The sequence below is a fragment of the Zootoca vivipara genome, chromosome 13, assembly GCF_965207765.1.
Source record: "Zootoca vivipara chromosome 13, rZooViv2.hap1.1, whole genome shotgun sequence".
Lineage (NCBI taxonomy): Eukaryota > Metazoa > Chordata > Lepidosauria > Squamata > Lacertidae > Zootoca > Zootoca vivipara.
In genome coordinates, this window is record NC_142596.1 from 52182088 (window position 1) to 52200095 (window position 18008).

At 48.5% G+C, this 18008-nt stretch overlaps 1 protein-coding gene across 2 annotated transcripts in view; it reads left to right on the forward strand.

The window, feature by feature from the left end:
- The window catches only part of FOXK1 (forkhead box K1), an 86763-nt gene extending 69866 nt beyond the window's left edge, over positions 1-16897 (forward strand). The window contains exons 3-9 of one of the 2 annotated variants that reach the window (XM_035130522.3): positions 2837-2993; positions 4814-4960; positions 5101-5294; positions 6094-6260; positions 7822-8103; positions 9705-9929; positions 14620-16897. In XM_035130522.3, the coding sequence (XP_034986413.3) occupies positions 2837-2993; positions 4814-4960; positions 5101-5294; positions 6094-6260; positions 7822-8103; positions 9705-9929; positions 14620-14840 (1393 nt within the window). In that variant the 3' untranslated portion in view covers positions 14841-16897. The remainder of the gene's footprint in view (positions 1-2836; positions 2994-4813; positions 4961-5100; positions 5295-6093; positions 6261-7821; positions 8104-9704; positions 9930-14619) is intronic. The other variant, XM_035130523.3, reaches the window with a different exon arrangement.
- Positions 16898-18008: the final 1111 nt, after the last annotated feature.

An 18008-nucleotide genomic window follows, 5' to 3' on the forward strand; every position in this document is an offset into this window, starting at 1 on the left:
GGGCAGAGCTGAGATTCCCTGGAGAAACACTAAGAGGGACATGGGCTGCCCAGGTACATTTTGAAGGTGGCTCTGCATTATTTAGCAGGTCAGGAAATCCAGCCTCCTTGTCTGTTGGTTATAACGCTGGTCTGCAAGCAGCGACCACCTAGTTTCAAAGATTTCCTGGGTGATCTTGGCTCAGTGACTCTCCCAGCCTAACGTGCCTGGTGGGGTTCTCATTCTCAACCCCAAGTTTGGGGTGGAGGGGGGCGGTCAATGAATGCTGCTCCTGAGCCGTTTGGAGAAATGGCAAGGGTAGCCGTGGGATACATCACTGTTCCCTTTCTGTGATGGTTTATAAAGCCGTAAACAACCAGGGACCTAAATGCTTAAAAGTCCCAAGGGTGGCAACACAAGAACGGGGCCTTTTCTGCAGTGGCTCCCTGTTTGTGTGATGCTATCCCTGAGTGTGGGGGGGGGGTTGCCTGGTGCCTTCATTATATACCACCAGAAGAAAACATTTCTCTTCAACCAGGCTTTTGGCTGACTGACATCTTTTACCCCTTTTTAAATGGGGGAGGGGAGGGGGGGCTCATTGGTTTGTGAGGTGTTTCTTCTTGGTTTTAATTACATATTTTGTGTTTTTATCTTGTATTGTTTTCCCTGCGATACACAGATGAAGGGCAATATACAAATTTAATAAATCACGGTACAGTGGTACCTTAGTTCCTTGGTACTCAAACGACTTGGAACCCAAACACGGCAAACCCAGAAGTGTTCCGGTTTGCGAACTTTTTTCAGAAACCGAACGTGCTCTGGTTTGATAATAATAATAATAATAATAATAATAATAATAATAATAATAATAATAATAATATATTTATACCCCGCCCATCTGGCCGGGCTTCTCCAGCCACTCTGGGCGGCTTCCAACAGAAAAATAAAACACAATAATCTATTAAACATTAAGAGCCTCCCTGAACAGGGCTGCCTTCAGATGTCTTCTAAAAGTCTGGTAGTTGTTTTCCTCTTTGACATCTGTTGGGAGGGCATTCCACAGGGCGGGCGCCACCACCGAGAAGGCCCTCTGCCTGGTTCCCTGTAGCTTCACTTCTTGCAGGGAGGGAACCGCCAGAAGGCCCTCAGCACTGGACCTCAGTGTCCGGGCAGAATGATGGGGGTGGAGATGCTCCTTCAGGTATACTGGTCTGAGGCCATTTAGGGCTTTAAAGGTCAGCACCAACACTTTGAGTGTTATGCTTCCAGTTTGAGTGTTACGCTGTGGTCTGTTTGTTTTTGCTATTTATTTTGCGTTTTTTGTTTTTGTGGCTCTTTTTGTTTTTTGCGACTGTGGAACCCAGTTCAGCTACTGATTGATCGATTGATTGTGTGACTGCAGTATATTGTTTATTGCTTTCATTTTATGGATCCATGGTCTCGTTAGATAGTAAAATTCATGTTATATTGCTGTTTTAGGGGTGGCTTTTAAAAGTCTGGAACGGACAAATCCATTTTGCATTACTTTCTATGGGAAAGCGTGCCTTGGTTTTGGAAAAGACTTCTGGAACGGATTAAGTTTGAGAACCAAGGGACCACTGGAGTATAAAAAATAACTCTGCACCCTCCCAATCCCCACCTGCTTGTACATTAAGGGGAGACTCTCTTGACTGTGCCGCAAATTGAACAGCCTCTGCAATGTGTCGGGGGGGGGTTTCTCTGTGGTGGTGCCCCCTGTCTGTGGAACGCCGTCCCCTCTGAGATAAGGTTCCTGTATACTCATACGCTTTTCATCCCGGTAGCCAACTGCATTGGATCATTAGTCCAAACCTGCTGCTAGTGCAGGATTCTTCCAACCGATGTGGGGCTTCAATAAACAAGCTTAGAAGATTCCTTGCAGATCAGTGCATTTTGGAGCACAGACCCCCTTTTCCAGCAGCGATCTAAGACCTCCAAATTCCATAGATCAGCTGGAACATCTTGCAGGTCCTGTTTTGTTTCGTTTTTGTCTTGCAAACGTCAAGTAATGAGAAATCTCTCATGTGCTCATGCACACCTTGCCTGAAGGAGCGTCTCTACCCCTATCACTCAGCCTGGACACTGAGGTCCAGCTCCGAGGGCCTTCTGGTGGTTCCCTACCTGTGAGAAGTGAGGTTACAGGGAACTAGGCGGAGGGCCTTCTCGGTGGTGGCGCCCACCCTGTGGAACGCCCTCGCATCAGATGTCAAGGAAATAAACAACCACCTGACTTTTAGAAGACATCTGAAGGCAACCCTGTTTAGGGACGTTTTTAATGTTTGATGTTTTATGATATTTTTTTTCTCTGTTAGAAGCTGCCCAGAGTGGCTGCAGCAACCCAGTTAGATGGGCAGGGAGTGAGGATGGTGATGGTAATTGTTTGATTGTGTTTTTAATATTCTGTTGGGAGCCACCCAGAGTGGCTGCGGGAAACCCAGCCAGATGGGCGGAGTATAAACAATATATTTTTATTTTTGTAATATTTTATTAATTTTCCAAAAAAATAACCCAAATAAAACAACAGCAATACAAATTCAAAACCAAAGAAATTGAGTTGCCTCTAGTCCCTTCCTTGGTTTCATTATTTATCAGCATACCACATGTCCATTGTAGATTTTTAAAAAAACCCATTAAAATTACTACTACTACTTACTGCCCATTCATAATAAAACAGTCGTCCTAGTTAACCTGTGTACATTGCTTCTGTATATATGCAATAAAGTCCTTCCCATCTTCCTTAAATTTGTTATCATCTCTTCCTCTTCGTTTCATTGTCAATTTTGCCAATAATAAATTATTATTATTATTATTATTATTATCACTGCTTTTTTCTCCGCAGTGTTCCCAACTCGTGCCCAGCCAGTCCACGTGGCGCTGGCTCCTCAGGATACCGCTTCGCACAGAATATTACCTCGGACCTGCAGCTGGTGGCAGAATATGCAGCCAAGGCAACATGTGAGCAGCAGGCGGATGCATCTGGCGGTGACAGCCCAAAGGTACCACGAAACCTTCCCCTCTCCTTCCGCATCCTTGCAAAGGCCGGGGAGCCCAGCCTTCCATTAATCACTGCTAATGGCGGCAGCTCAGCTGTCAATTTCCTCCCTTATAGGGGTGGGCTCCCTGGTTGTGGTACCAGACAGTTGAGTAAATTGTAGGTGCATTCCTGCCAAAGGATTCCCCTCGAGGGTCAAGCGAGAGCCACTTCCCCTGTCCGGCCAGGCAGGTTGGCGTAACGTTGCCTACAAGGTCTCTCTCTCTCTCTCTCTCTCTCTCTCTCTCTCTCTCTCTCTCTCTCTCTGGGTCTTGCAAAGGCTGAAAGGGTGTTCGACTCTGTGGCGCTCTCAGCTTTGCTTGTTGAAAACCATCGCTCTTAAATAAGATAAAAGTTGGAATTGCAATACAGTGGTACCTCTACAGTGGAACCTCGGTTTATGAACACCTCGGTTTATGAATTTTCGGTTTATGAACGCCGTGGACCCATCTGGAACGGATTAATTCACTTTCCATTACTTTCAATGGGAAAGTTCGCTTCAGTTTATGAACAGACTTCCGGAACCAATTACACCCATGCTTCGGGTTAAGTACGCTTCAGGTTGAGTACTCCGCGGACCCGTCTGGAACGGATTAATCCACTTTCCATTACTTTCAATGGGAAAGTTCGCTTCAGTTTATGAACGCTTCAGTTTATGAACAGGCTTCTGGAACCAATTGTGTTCATAAACCGAGGTACCACTGTACTTACTAATTTAATGCATTCCGAACGCACATTCGTAAGTCAAAAAAAAAATGTAAGTCGAATCCCATAGGAATGCATTGGGAGAAAAAAATCGTAAGTCTATCTAAAAATTCGTATGTAGAAAAAATCCTATCTAAACCGCATCCAAGATGGCGGACGGAGCTCCACTCGTAAGGAGAAACATTCGTAAGTAGAGGTACCACTGTACATGGTACCTTGGTTCTCGAACGGCTTGGCTCCCGGACACTGCAAACCTGGAAGGAAGTCTTCTGGTTTTTTGGGAGCTGAATGTCCAACGCGGCTTCCGCTTGAGTGCAGGAAGCTCCTGCAGCCAATTGGAAGCTGTGCCTTGGTTTTCGAATGGTTTCAGGAGTTGAACAGACTCCCGGAACGGATTAAGTTTGAGAACCAAGGTAGCACTGTATCTTGAACGCACCGCATCAGGAAAAGACAAGAAGAAAGCAGTTTTTTATAAGCAAAAGTGCAATGTCATAGAACTGCATAGTTTGAAGGGGCCCCCAAGGGTCATCCGGTCCAGCCCCCTGCAATGCAGGAATCGCAACTAAAGCATCCACGACAGGTGGTCATTCAACATCTGCTTAAAGGCTTGCTTAAAGGATGTTTAAAAAATAGGTTAAAATCTCTGTTGGTTAAAATATGGAAGGTTGCGTCTGTAAGAAGCGTTGTAAGAGGCTTCAGCATAAGAATCTCTCTCCAGCATCTGAGCATCTGACCCTGCATGGGTCCTTTGGGGATCCTGCAAAGGGCGGCATGGCCCACCCCTGTTGCTTTCATCGTGAGAAGACTTTATTAAAAAAGCAAAACAGAGTTGCTCTATCAGTTGGGTCATGTGGAGGAATCACGGTTTGGCCTTAGAAGCAGAGATACGGGAGATTTTCCACTGCGAAACTGTTTCCTTGGTTGGGGTGGGGACACAGAAGGGTTGTTTGCTCTGGCCTTGGGATGCATCTGCCTTGCCAGCTGCTCAGCAAATTCTCCCCCCCCCCCCAAACGGTTAATGAGCTGCTGTGCCGCCCAAAACTCCCTTGCGCGTCTGTCTTTTGTGCCACCCCCCTGCAGGATGAGTCCAAGCCTCCGTACTCCTACGCCCAGCTGATTGTCCAAGCTATCTCGTCGGCCCAGGACCGGCAGTTAACACTAAGTGGCATCTATGCCCACATCACCAAGCATTACCCGTATTACAGGACGGCGGATAAAGGCTGGCAGGTGAGCAAGCGCCTTGTGCGGGGTGTGTGTGTGTGTGTGTCTGCGGACGTGGAGCTCTCGGTCTCACTCAATTGATTAAAAAAAAACCCACCACTTCGCTTTGGGGTCGTCATCCTCCTCCTGCCTCTTTCTCCCTGCAGAATTCCATTCGGCACAACCTTTCCTTGAACCGCTATTTTATTAAAGTCCCGCGTTCCCAGGAGGAGCCTGGGAAGGGCTCGTTCTGGAGGATAGATCCTCCCTCAGAAGGCAAATTGGTGGAGCAGGCCTTCCGGAAACGGAGGCAAAGGGGGGTGTCCTGCTTCCGAACTCCCTTCGGGCCTCTCTCATCCAGGTGAGTTGTTGTTTTTGTTGTTTATATCTTGTCTTTTCCTCTGACACGGGGACTTGAGGTGGCTTGCAGATAAAATAGGAACAGCTAAAAACATTGGGGGAGGGGGAGGCAGTCGATAAAAATCAATTAAACACCAATAGAATTAAAGCTCGTGTGTGATCTGTTAAAACATACAGAAGAAAAACATCATAGCGCCAGCTCTCTCCTTAGAAACACTCAGTTCCCAAAAGCTTCTTGGAATCAGAAAGGTTTTCACCTGCTGGCAGAAGGACAACAAGGAGGGAGCCAGTCTGGCTTCCCCAGGGAGGGAGTTCCAGAATCTGGGAGCAGCCACCACCGAGAAGGCCCCCACGTCCTTGTTCTTTTGTTTTGTTTTTAAACGCATTAACAGCTCAAACTTTGGTGTCTGGCCAGCATGCCCCAAACTGGTGCTTGTCACGTTTAAGTGCACTAAAATTCCCATCATCCCCTTTGAATATTCCTTTAGCCTGCTTAGCAGGTGAAACAGAGGGCATCAAGTTGCAAAACTTAGCAGCTGTGGTCACGCTGAGGACTGGAACCTTGGCTTTGTAAAGTAAACGGGCGAGGTTCTCCAGGGTTGGGGGGGGGGTGCAACTGCTCTGCGCTGTGAATCTGGTTCCGTGATTCACACCGTCGCCAGACCCACACAAATTTAGGGAAATCTGACGCGTCCCATCTAGTCCAGCGGCCGGCTCTTCTAGCGCCCAGCTGCGCTCCTGTGCCTTAGCCCAGCCTCCCGCCGTCCTCGCCTTTGGCTCACTGCCTTCTTGCCTTCCAGGAGTGCCCCTGCGTCTCCGACTCACCCCGGCCTGCTGTCCCCCCCCACCAGTGGCCTACAGACCCCAGAGTGCCTGTCCAGGGAGGGGTCGCCCATTCCGCACGACCACGACTTCGGCTCAAAATTAGCCTCTGTCCCAGAGTATCGGTATTCGCAGAGCGCCCCTGGTGAGTAAATTGCGGCATTTCTTTGCGGGAGAGAAGAAATTGCATTATTTGATGTGGCAGCCCCTGCCCTAGGGAACTCCCCGCCTCTTGACCTCAGGCAGGCACCTTCTTTGTATAGGCAACCCAAGATTTGCACGTGGGGGGGGGGCGGCGTTCCTGGTCCCTGCGTGCATAAGCCCACCCTCTTCTGAGTCCAAAATTGAAAGTGCGCGAAATGGTCACAGCTTGTACGATTTTTGGTGCCTGCTAGAATCATTTTTGTGCAGGAAGCCTGCAGAGATACACAGAACGCTGGTGTGTACAAGTGGTACCTCGGGTTACAGACGCTTCAGGTTACAAATTCCACTAACCCAGAGTTAAGAACTTTGCTTCAGGATGAGAACAGAAATCGTGCTCCGGCGGCAGCGGGAGGCCCCATTAGCTAAAGTGGTACCTCAGGTTAAGAACAGTTTCAGGTTAAGAACGGACCTCCAGAACAAATTAAGTTCTCAACCCGAGGTACCACTGTATTCTAATCTGCTTTCGGCCCACTGCTGATTTTTTAAAAAGTTTTAAATATTTGGGGTTTTTGGTTTTTATAAATATAATTTTTAAATGGTTTTTACCAGAACCAATTCAAAATAATAAAGGAGGGTGGACTTTTAACATATCCATATATGAGATTCTCTGTGGGCACGCATGCTGTCGCCCCAGCAGGGCCATAGATTCTGTGCCAGGGGTGAGGGAGGAGAGGAGGGCTTGCGCCATCCATAGCCTGCGGCAACAGGGCCTGGCGAGCGAGCGAGAGAGGGGCTGAGCAGGCATTGACTTTTGATGTGCCGGGGCCTCCCGCCAGTCTGTTGTTCCTCCTCGGGACTAAGCCGCCTTGAGTTCAGCAAGGCTTAACTCCCAGGTCAGTAGGCATATAAAGACGGCAACCTAAGAAGGGGCTGCTGGGTTTACATGTTCGCTGGGCTTTGCCACGGAAGCCAACAGAGAAATTCATTCTGTGGATCAAATGGCAGCCAAAGGAACCTTGTTTTGGAGTAATACCAGCACTTTTTTCTGTGGAGACACAGGGCGACACATACCCCTACACATTTTGTGAATTTAACAGGAGAATAAATTCATTGTATCTATTTCCCCCGATTTGAACTGCATTTATTTTCTCCCCGGTGGCAATTTCCTTGAGTCAAAATGAGAGTATCCCTGAACATTTTCTTAAGGAAAAAAAAGCACTGGAGTTATACCATAACATTATATATCAATGGAAAGATAATTTAAGGAAGGATGTAATGCGATAACTTTTATGAAGGATTATTTATTTACAACAGCAGTCATAAAGAAGAAAAATGAGATATACAGGTTAAACTGCCATGTTGGCACTTTGCGATAAAGAAGTGGGTTTGGGGTTGCGGTTTGGGCACTCGGTCTATAAAAGGTTCGCCATCACTGACTTAAGAGCCGTTGAGCTGCTATGGACAGGAATTGGAGCCCAGCAGCTGCCCTGCTTGACCTGAGGGCTGGTGCCCTTGAAGCCCCTCTCCTGTTCCAATCATACCCCTTTTCCTTTTCTTTCCAGGCTCGCCCGTGAGTGCCCAGCCGGTGATCATGGCCCTCCCTCCGCGGCCCTCGGCCCTCGTGGCCAAGCCGGTGGCCTACATGCCAGCCTCCATTGTGACCTCTCAGCAGCCTTCGGGCCACGCCATCCACGTCGTCCAGCAGGCGCCCACGGTCACCATGGTCAGGGTGGTGACCACCTCGGCCAACTCGGCCAATGGGTACATACTGACCAACCAGGTGCCGGCCGCAGGCGCCCACGAAGCAGCAGGAGCCGTCTTGGACCTGGCTGGTGAGCCCAGAGGTAGTGTAGCACTCCTGGTGGGGAAAGCCTATCCTTTTGCAAACTGCTTTGGTAAACTCACAAAAAACAAACAAACAAAACCCAGGGAGATTCAGCACCTTCACCTTCATCATACGCCTTTAGGTGCCAGGTGAAAACGTTCCTGTTTAGCCAGGCCTTTGGCTGGTTGGCATCTGATGCCCTTTTAAAATTAATCAAGTACCCAATCCATCTGTCGGCTGAGATATTTAAATCTTTGAACAAAGCTGCCCTCGAGTCCTCGCGGATTGGGCAAACCAGTAAGGAGTGGGGTACATCTTCTCGTATATGCGCAAGCTCTCTTCATAACTATAGCATCCTTCAGTTGTAGCATATGGACTGGAAACACAGAACTGTAGAGGCTTTGCTCCATTTGACATTTGCGCTACAAGTCATCACTAATAATAATAATAACAATAATTCCATTTATCTACCACTTATAATCCAAAGTGGCTTCTAGGTGGTTTACAACTGTAAATAGGGACGCAGATGGCGCTGTGGTCTAAACCACTGAGCCTTGGGTTTGCGAACAGAAGGTCAGCGGTTCACATCTCCACAGCGATGGGGTGAGCTCCCGTTGCTCTGTCCCAGCTCCTGCCAACCTAGCAATTCAAAAGCATACCAGTGCAAGCAGAGAAATAGGTACCGCTCTGGCGGGAAGGTAAATGGCGTTTCCGTGCGCTTTGGTTTCCGTCACTGTCTCTCGTTGCACCAGAAGCGGTTTAGTCCTGCTGGCCACATGACCCGGAAAGCTGTCTGTGGACAAACACCGGCTCCCTCGGCCTGAAAGCGAGATGAGCGCTGCAACCACATAGGTGCCTAGATTGGACTTAACCATCCAGGGTCCTTTACCTTTTTACCTTTTTTTACAACTGCAAAATCAATCCATTATTAAAATGCACAATAGCATTGAGACATCCTTAATTAAAACAAGCAAGAAAAAAGCCAAACAGGTAAAACAATCAGATCGGAAGTTCATTTCAAGGAAACGCTGGCCAGGCCTGGTGTGTCTTCAGGAGGCAGCTCTGACGGCTGCCTCTCATATTTCAGCGGGGAGACCCCGGTATTTAATACTGAATAGATCGGATGAATAATTAACCAAAGGCAAAACTGCAGAGCTGTAAATCCAGTCATCTCAAAGCAATATTACGTCACATAAATTTAGTTGTCCAAATAACACTCTGTTGTCTCGAGCAGCCCTGTGATTTTGCTGCTGCTCTGACAGATAGCCCAAAGTCAGGCCTTTCTGTCTCCACGGGGGCTAAGAAAGCAAGTAAATAAATAAGATGTCCTCTGGAATCAATCCGTGTTCATTTCACTTGAACTCGGAAAGGAGAACTTTTACTGCAGCTCACTTTGAGAGATGGGGGTGTGAGGAATGTCCTCTGGAAATTGCAGGAGTTTCTGAAAATAAATATTTCTGTACCATTCAATCTAGAGGAAGGGAGTAAGAAGCGAAACAGGGTGGAGGAAACAGGGCCCTGAGGGTGTTTGTGCAATAACAGGGACAATTCTGCACAGTTCTCTGACTCTGCCCAGAATGAACGGCCAGGTCGACAATTGATTCTTTCTTTCTTTTGCAGGAATGGATGAGAAGCCAACCATTGCGTTTGCTGCAATCCCCACTGCCAGCCGAGTTATTCAAACGGTGGCCAGTCAGATGGCCCAGGGTGTCCCCGGGCAAACAGTCACCATCCTCCAGCAAGCGGCGCCCATGACCATTGGCCAACACCAGCTCCCCGTCCGGGCAGTGACGCAGAACGGGAAGCATGCCATGCCCAGCAACAGCCTATCTGGCAGCGCTTACGGTAGGCCACCCCTCCCTCTTCTCTCCATCGCCTTGGTGCCCCTGGGGTTCCTGGGACGAACCCCGTTCTCCGGGGCTGCTGTCTTCAGGCCCCGAGGTCTGGGCTGCACTCTTCAGCCACAGAAGCGATACTGAGAGGAGCACCTCTTCCTGTCTCATCCTGCCTGCTCCTGAGATCAGCAGGAGAGGCTCTGCCAGAGGCCCTACATGAGCCTCTTAGGACAGGGCCTTTTCTGCTGTGGCACCCCGGCTCTGGAAAAGCCGCAGCATATCGCCTCCTGACAGTTGAGGCAGAGCATAGCCATTGTGGCTAGCGACCATCAATAGCCCTCCCCTCCTCCATGAATTTGCCCAGTTCTGTTTTAAAGCCATCCTGGTTGGTGGCTGTCCCTGCGGAAGTGAGTTCCATAGATTTAACTATGTGCTGCCTGAAAAAGTGCTTTCTTTTCTGTGCCCTGAATCTCCCAACCTTCAGCTCCATTGGATTTCCACGAGTTCTAGTTTTAGGAAAGAGGGAAGAAAGCATTTCTCTGTCCACTTCTTGCACACCGCGAATAATTTTACAAACTTCCATCATGTCTCTCCTCTTACTTGCCTTTTTTTAATATATAAACCGCAGCCTTTCCCAACCCTATAATCTCCTTTTTGAGGCAAGGCAACCAGAACTGGACACAGTATTGCAAATGTGGTTGAACAATAGATTTTTGGAACCACATTATGATCATAGCAGTTTTCTTCCCATAACTAACACTGCGTCAACATCGCCCTTGAGCTCTCCTTTGTCCCCTTGGCCTCATTCCTGGTTGCTCACCTACAGTCCAGACCCCACAATCATATATGTGACATTAAGATCATTTTATTTGACGTGCACCAGTGCTGCTACCGAGAAGGCCCACTGTCTGGTTCCCTGTAACCTCACTTCTCTTAGCGAGGGAACCGCCAGAAGGCCCTCGGAGCTAGATCTCAGTGTCCGGGCTGGACGGTGGGCGAGGAGACGCTCCTTCAGGTCTACTGGGCCGAGGCTGTTTAGGGCTTTTGAGGTCAGCACCAACACTTTGAATTGTGCTCGGAAACGTACTGGGAGCCAATGTAGCTCTTTCAGGACTGGTGTTATACGGTCCCGGCGACCGCTCCCTGTCACCAGTCTAGCTGCCGCATTCTGGATCAATTGCAGTTTCCGGGTCACCTTCAAAGGTAGCCCCACGTAGAGCGCATTGCAATAGTCCAAGCGGGAGATAACCAGAGCATGCACCACTCTGGCGAGACAGTCTGCGGGCAGGTAGGGTCTCAGCCTGCGTACCAGATGGAGCTGATAGACAGCTGCCCTGGACACAGAATTGATCTGCGCCTCCTTGGACAGCTGTGAGTCCAAAATGACTCCCAGGCTGCGCACCTGGTCCTTCAGGGGCACAGTTACCCCATTCAGGACCAGGGAGTCCTCTACATCTGCCTGCCTCCTGTCCCCTGTATAATAATAATAATAATAATAATAATAATAATAATAATAATTTATACCCTGCCCATCTGGCTAGGTTTCCCCAGCCACTCTGGGCGACTCCCAAAGAATATTAAAAACACGATAAAACATCAAACATTGAAAACTTCCCTAAACAGGGTTGCCATCAAATGTCTTCTAAAAGTCAGATAGTTGTTTATTTCTTTGACATCAGCTGGGAGGGTGTTCCACAGGATGGGTGCCACTACTGAGAAGGCCCTCTGCCTGGTTCCCTGTAACTAGGCTTCTCACAGTGAGGGAACCGCCAGAAGGCCCTTGGAGCTGGACCTCAGTGTCCGGGCTGGACAATGGGGGTGGAGACGCTCCTTCAGGTATACTGGGCCGAGGCCGTTTAGGGCTTTAAAGGTCAGTACCAAAACTTTGAATTGTGTCCGGAAACGTACTGGGAGCCAATGCAGGTCTTTCAAGACCGGTGTTATGTGGTCTCAGCGGCTGCTCCCAGTCACCAGTCTAGCTGCCGCATTCTGGATTAATTGTAGTTTCCGGGTCACCTTCAAAGGTAGCCCCACGTAGAGCGCATGGCAGTAGTCCAAGCGGGAGATAACTAGAGCATGTACCACTCTGGTGAGACCGTCCACAGGCAAGGAGGGTCTCAGCCTGTTGGGCTTGTGGTTCCGGCATGTGGTTCTGTCCTTGTGACGCTGCCGCCTCTTTGTTTTCCAAGTAAGAGGAAAGCTGGCTAATTCATATGATTGCCTCCGCCGCACAACGTGTGTTGGTAACAAGATTTTAAAAAGCAAAACCTGCCAACAGCCCCTCTGCTATCCAACGAGGCCTGATGGGAAGCGTAGGGCACAGGCAATAGCTCATTGTGCTCGAGGCCCTTGAACAATCACCTGGAATTGCCTGGAATTACTTCAGCAAGCCGAAAGTGGTGATTAGCAAATCTCCATCGAGAAGCACCCATTCCGCGGCAAGAGGGAAGGTGACTCTGGGCCAGAGATTAAAGAGACTGTTTCTCTTCCCTTTTGCACCACTGAGAAATTAATTCCCCGCTTAACAATGAAATCTTGACAACCTTCGCCCAGAAGTGGACCCCGCTGATTTTAACACCACTTGCTGGCAGATAAGTATTGTTAATTACATGGATGTTCGCTTATCTGTGCCGTGGGATTGCGTTCTCTCAGGGCTTTAATTCTGCTCATCAGGGCAGGTCCCTATTCTCCCAGGGCACCTTCTTTTCAAGAAATGGGTTTGGTAGAGCCATTTTGGTGGTAGCCCCACATTTTGCCGCCCAAGGGAAGAACCTTAAAGTGAAGAGCAGGTAATAATACTAATAACAATAATAAATAATAGTTAACTATTGACTTAATGCGAGGGATGGATGAACGATCCATATGGATAACTGTGGATTAGTGTTGGTTAACACAGTGCTGTTTTTCTAGAAAAATGGCACCCACTTAAGAGGTGCCAGGACTGAGTTCCGGCTGGAAAAAAAGCCCTGGCTTAATTCTTCTTTTGCTTTGTGTTAGTGTACTTAAGCTTGAATTGTTTTTTTGGGGGGGGTGTTCGTTTGTTTGTAATACTAAATTTATTCTGCAAGTGCCAAATGGTTGATTTTTTTGTTGAGTTTGCTGGAGCGCTCTGTGTTTGGCTTGCAGTTGTATTTCCAACACTCTTGTGTTTTTCGATGGTTCAAGTATCAGTTGCCAGCCCCTTTGGGGGACAGCTGGCTCATTGTGGAAAAGCAGCGTCCAAGATGAGGAAAGCGATAGAAGAAACCACTGCAATATGTAGAGATGGTTCAAAGGGAACTCCATTCCTCCATCTGCTTACGAGAAAGGGAGAGAAGACGCAACTGCAATAATGTAGAGATAGTTCTTTTTAGTTTTACATTTTCATCTTCATCACAATCACATGTCTAATACAAAGAAGAAATACCGAATTCCACCACCACCACCCCTGGCGTGACTTCCCTCAACTTCATCTTCTGGTTTTTTAACATACTGATTTCTCCTGCTTGTTTTATTATACCTTGATATTGCATTCTCTGAATTAAATATTATTATGTTCTTATTATTCTAACACCATGTTTATGATTTCTATTCTATTTTGTTAATTGTAAGTGTTTAGTCCAGCCATCCCCAAACTGCAGCCCTCGAGATGTTTTGGCCTACAACTCCCATGATCCCTAGCTAAGAGGACCAGTAGTCAGGGATGATGGGAATTGTAGTCCAAAACATCTGGAGGGCCGAAGTTTGGGGATGCCTGGTTTAGTCAAACCCTGATAGTGAGTCCATTTCTTTAGAGTATTTCTGTAGATACAACAACAAAAACAAAAACAACAACAACAACAACAACAATAATAATAATAAAAACAGCCTTGTCCCAGTATCCCTGAAGGAACGTCTCCACCCCATCGCTCAGCCTGGACACTTGAGGTCCAGCTCTGAGGGCCTTCTGGCAGTTCCCTCACTGTGAGAAGTGAGGTTACAGGGAACCGGGCAGAGGGCCTTCTCGGTGGTGGCTCCCGCCCTGTGGAACACCCTCCCATCAGATGTCAAAGGGATAAACAACTATCTGACATTTAGAAGACATCTGAAGGCAGCCCTGTTTAGGGAAGTTTTTAATGTGTGACATTTTAATCTTTGTTTGAAGCTGCCCAGAGTGGCTGGGGAAATCCAGCCAGATGGGTGGGGTAAAAATAATAAATTTTTATTTTTATTTTATTTTATTTTATTTATTACCCATCCTCCCTAGCTGGAGCCGGGCTCAGAGTGGCTAACATCATATCAATAATACAAATGGCCCCCAGTCTTTTTTAAAGTCTCTGTTGTCCTTATCTTTGAGTCTTCCGGTTAGCTTTGCCATTTCAGCATATTCCATCGGTTTTTCTTGCCATTCTTCTTTAGTTGATATCTCATAATTTTCCCATTTTGGGGGGAGAGCAGTATCCTAGCCGCAGCTGTGGCGTACATAAAAAGTTCCTTCTTCTCTTTTGGCAAGTCTTTGACCTGTAATGCCTAGTAAAATAAAAATAAAAGGCTTCTGGACTTTTAACAAAAGTTGTCTTAAACATTCTTTACAAATCATTTCCCAGTAATGTTTAGTTGTTTTACCGTTCCCTGACGAGGTGGTTCTAAACGCGTCTCGTGCGTTTACAAAACCGGCACTGGCGAAGCTAATCCTCTTCTTCCTCTCTCTCTCTCTCCCCCCCCTCTCTTTCCCCCTCCAGCCCTCACAAATCCACTGCAGCTGCTGGCTGCCCAGGCCAGTTCCTCCACTCCGGCCGTGGTCAGCCAGGCGGCGGAGGCCGTGGCGAAAGAAGACCCTCCTGGCGAGCCGGATGTCAAGAGGCCTCGGGTGGAGGAGCCGAGGGGGGCGACAGCGGCTCCCTTGCAGACGGGGGGCGTGATCACTTCCACGGCTCCACAAGGACAGGCTGCCAGCGAATAAGGAAGCAGGATGCTCTGAAAGCGGCGCAGCGCACGGCCTTTGCGGGATTGTCCTCCTCCTCCTTCTACAGAAAGAAGAAGGGGAAAAAAACTACATCTGTAACACCTTTTGACCTTTTTGGGGTTGTTGGTTTTTTTTTTTTAAAGTTCCTTTCCAAAAGATAAGATTTTAACAGGACACGACGGCGGTTCTTAAGAGTCTCGAGGTGCCAAATGGAATGGCCGAAAGCTCCACCTGCCCAGAAGTCTTGCTTTGCCTTTTGCTCTTGAGATCTTTTCTCTCTCTATCCCCCAGACCCCCTTTTTAGATTAAAAAAAACAACAACAAATACAGACAATTTGATTGTACGACTGCTGGGGTTTCCCCCCCTCTCCCTCCGTTAATTTTCTTCCCTTTCCCTCAAATATTGGGCTTTGTATGTGAGCGTATTAAATGCAGGACAGAGGCAAGTGTGGTTTTGGAGAGGGCTGGGGCAGGTTGTGATCGCCAATGATTACTTCTGCCTCTTTTTACCATATATACATATGCATACACACACAGGGGGGGGGTACCTCCTTCTCTCCCCCCCCCCCCGAGCTTTGCAGCCTGAAATCGAGAGGATGCCCACCTGGGAAGGGCTTTTCGAAAAATTTGACGTTGCAGGCTATATCGGTCGGTATCCACAGGAACGGCCGCGTGGGCCTGTTCCTTCTTCCCGCCAGCTAACCCATGCTCGGACGTTGTGTTGTTGCACACAGTGCTCTTCCCCATTTCCACCCCCCCCCAAAAAAAGAATCTGCCCCAGCAAGGGACTTAAGAAACTGGCAGCGCGGAGATGTCGGGATACCGGTTTAAGTCAGGTGGGTAGCTCAGTGGGTTAGAGCGTGGTGCTGATAGCAACGCCAAGGTTGCAGGTCCGATCCCCATAACAGAGACCTTTGCATTGGACTGGGGGACCCTCAAGAATCTCTGATCCTATGCTCAACATTTGGTGGGTTGGGATAAGTGGGGCTGCATTTTTTGGCATCTACAGCAGGCCTAGGCAAACTCCGGCCCTCCAGATGTTTGGGACTACAATTCCCATCATCCCTGTTAGCTAGGCATGATGGGAATTGTAGTCCCAAACATCTGGAGGGCCGGAGGTTGCCTAGGCCTGATCTACGGTGATGTCTAGTTCCAGGCTTGATTTAACACGGTGCAAATTCAAGGAGGAAGAGAGCTATCCATGGCTACAGCCTCAGTGGTTCTGCTCTGCCTTCACAGTTGGGAGACAGAAATACTTATGAATCCCAGTCGCTGGAAACCACAGAAGGGGAGAGGTGCTCTTGCGCTCAGATCCTGCTTCCAGGCATGCTGGAACTGGATGGGCCACTGGCCTGATCCAGCAGACTCGTCTTACATAACAACCTAGGCAGGGCTTTGATAAGAGGAAGGAACCAGCTAGGACCTTTTGGTCCCATTCCTGTTCATCGAGCCTGAGAGAGGGAGAAAGACCGGAATAGAATAACCCTTATCCTTTAACGATGGCGCTGCCTCGTCGCTCACCACACCTTAAGAGCCCAGATTATGCGTTAAGAGGACCAGACTCCATCTCAGGTAGCCTTTTGCTTTGGACGGCAGCTTCTGCTGGAGAAGACTGGTCTGGAGAGAGCTGGATTCAAATTCCTTCTCAGCCATGCCGCTCTCTGGGTGGCCGGGTCAGTCACGCCTAACAGCCCTGCGAGGTAGGTTGGGTGGCAAGGAAAGTGGGGGGGGGGGTTGGAGAGAACTACGAGCGCAGCCTCAAGCTCCTTGGAGGAAGGGCAGGATAAAAATGTGCATGACTCATCATTGGATCTCATGAGAGGCAGCGGTGGTGTAGTGGTTAGAGTGTCGGGACTAGGGCCTGGCAGAAACCAGGGTCCAAATCCTCACACAGTGAAACTCACTGGGTGTGACCTTGAGGGCCACTCTCCGCCTCGCCTACCTCACAGGGTTGTTGTGGGGATTAAATGAGGAGGGGGAGAACCATGCGTGGCACTTTTGAGCTCCTTGGAGAAAACGGTGAAATTACAAATGCAATAAATAAATAAATATGATTCCTGTCCCCGCGTCCCGTCGGTGAAGGTTAAGACACCAACTGCTTGGCGCTCATTAGGGTTTCTTTGTAACCGCAGGACTTGAAATGGGTTTTCAGAGCCCAAATTAAATTAAATATTGCTTGGTGCTGAGCTTGGCAGAGGGAGGGGGAGAGGGCATAAGGATGAGCGCTTGACCCCAGGGGTTCCTTCAAGCCATTTATTTCCCTGTTTGCAGGCCCTTATTAAGAAAGGCAAGCCTAAGATTTAAGCGTGTTGGTAAATCCAGCCGTGCTTATGAATTCCTCCGGATGTAAGCATTGCAGCACCTCTTTGAACGTTTCCCTGCATGTCATCCCGTTTGTAAGGCTTGTTCACACGTCGCGGTAAACCATAGTTAATGGTTTGCCATGAACAAGGGCTGATCTTTGTCATGTTTGTCCTCCGCATTAACCCCAGAAGAAAACAACCCCTGGCTTAGCATGACATAGGACAGGGATGTCCAACAGGTCGATCGCGATCTACTGGTAGATCCCTGGGAGATTTTGGTAGATTGTTGTCGATGTTGGTAAAATAGAATCCCGCCCCGCCCCGCCCTCCATTGTTGCACGATTCGCAGAAAGGAAGACGTAGTTTACTCATTGAGGCTGTTTCCTCAGCGATCTGTTGGTGAGTGGCTGTTCCCCCTTTTCCTTAAAAATGGGCAACACTTTAGCCTTGAACTCCCCAAAATTGGGGGTTTTCTCATCTCTATAAAAAGCTCAACAATTTCCCCCGTATCCCTAAAAAGCGGTGCTTTCTCCCTTAAAAAAGCTCAACAGTTTTGCTTTGCCCTGAATAGATCGCAGTCTCTTGGGAGTTGGCCACCCCTGCTATAGGATATTGAAGGGAGACCCCCTTCTTCTCTCTCAGGTGTTTAGATTGGCAGATGGCACACTCTTGGTCGTCCCGCCGCCCCCTCAAAAGTTTGGGGGTAGCAGTGACAAGATGGCCTTCTCTCTAGCGGCCTCTAAGCTTTGCATCTCCCTCTGCACAGCTATTTGCAACTGACAAATACACACCTCTTTCTCCTGAACTTCGACACCCGAGGGGTGTGTCTTCAGGACCCATCCTATTCCTGGGACCGTAATTT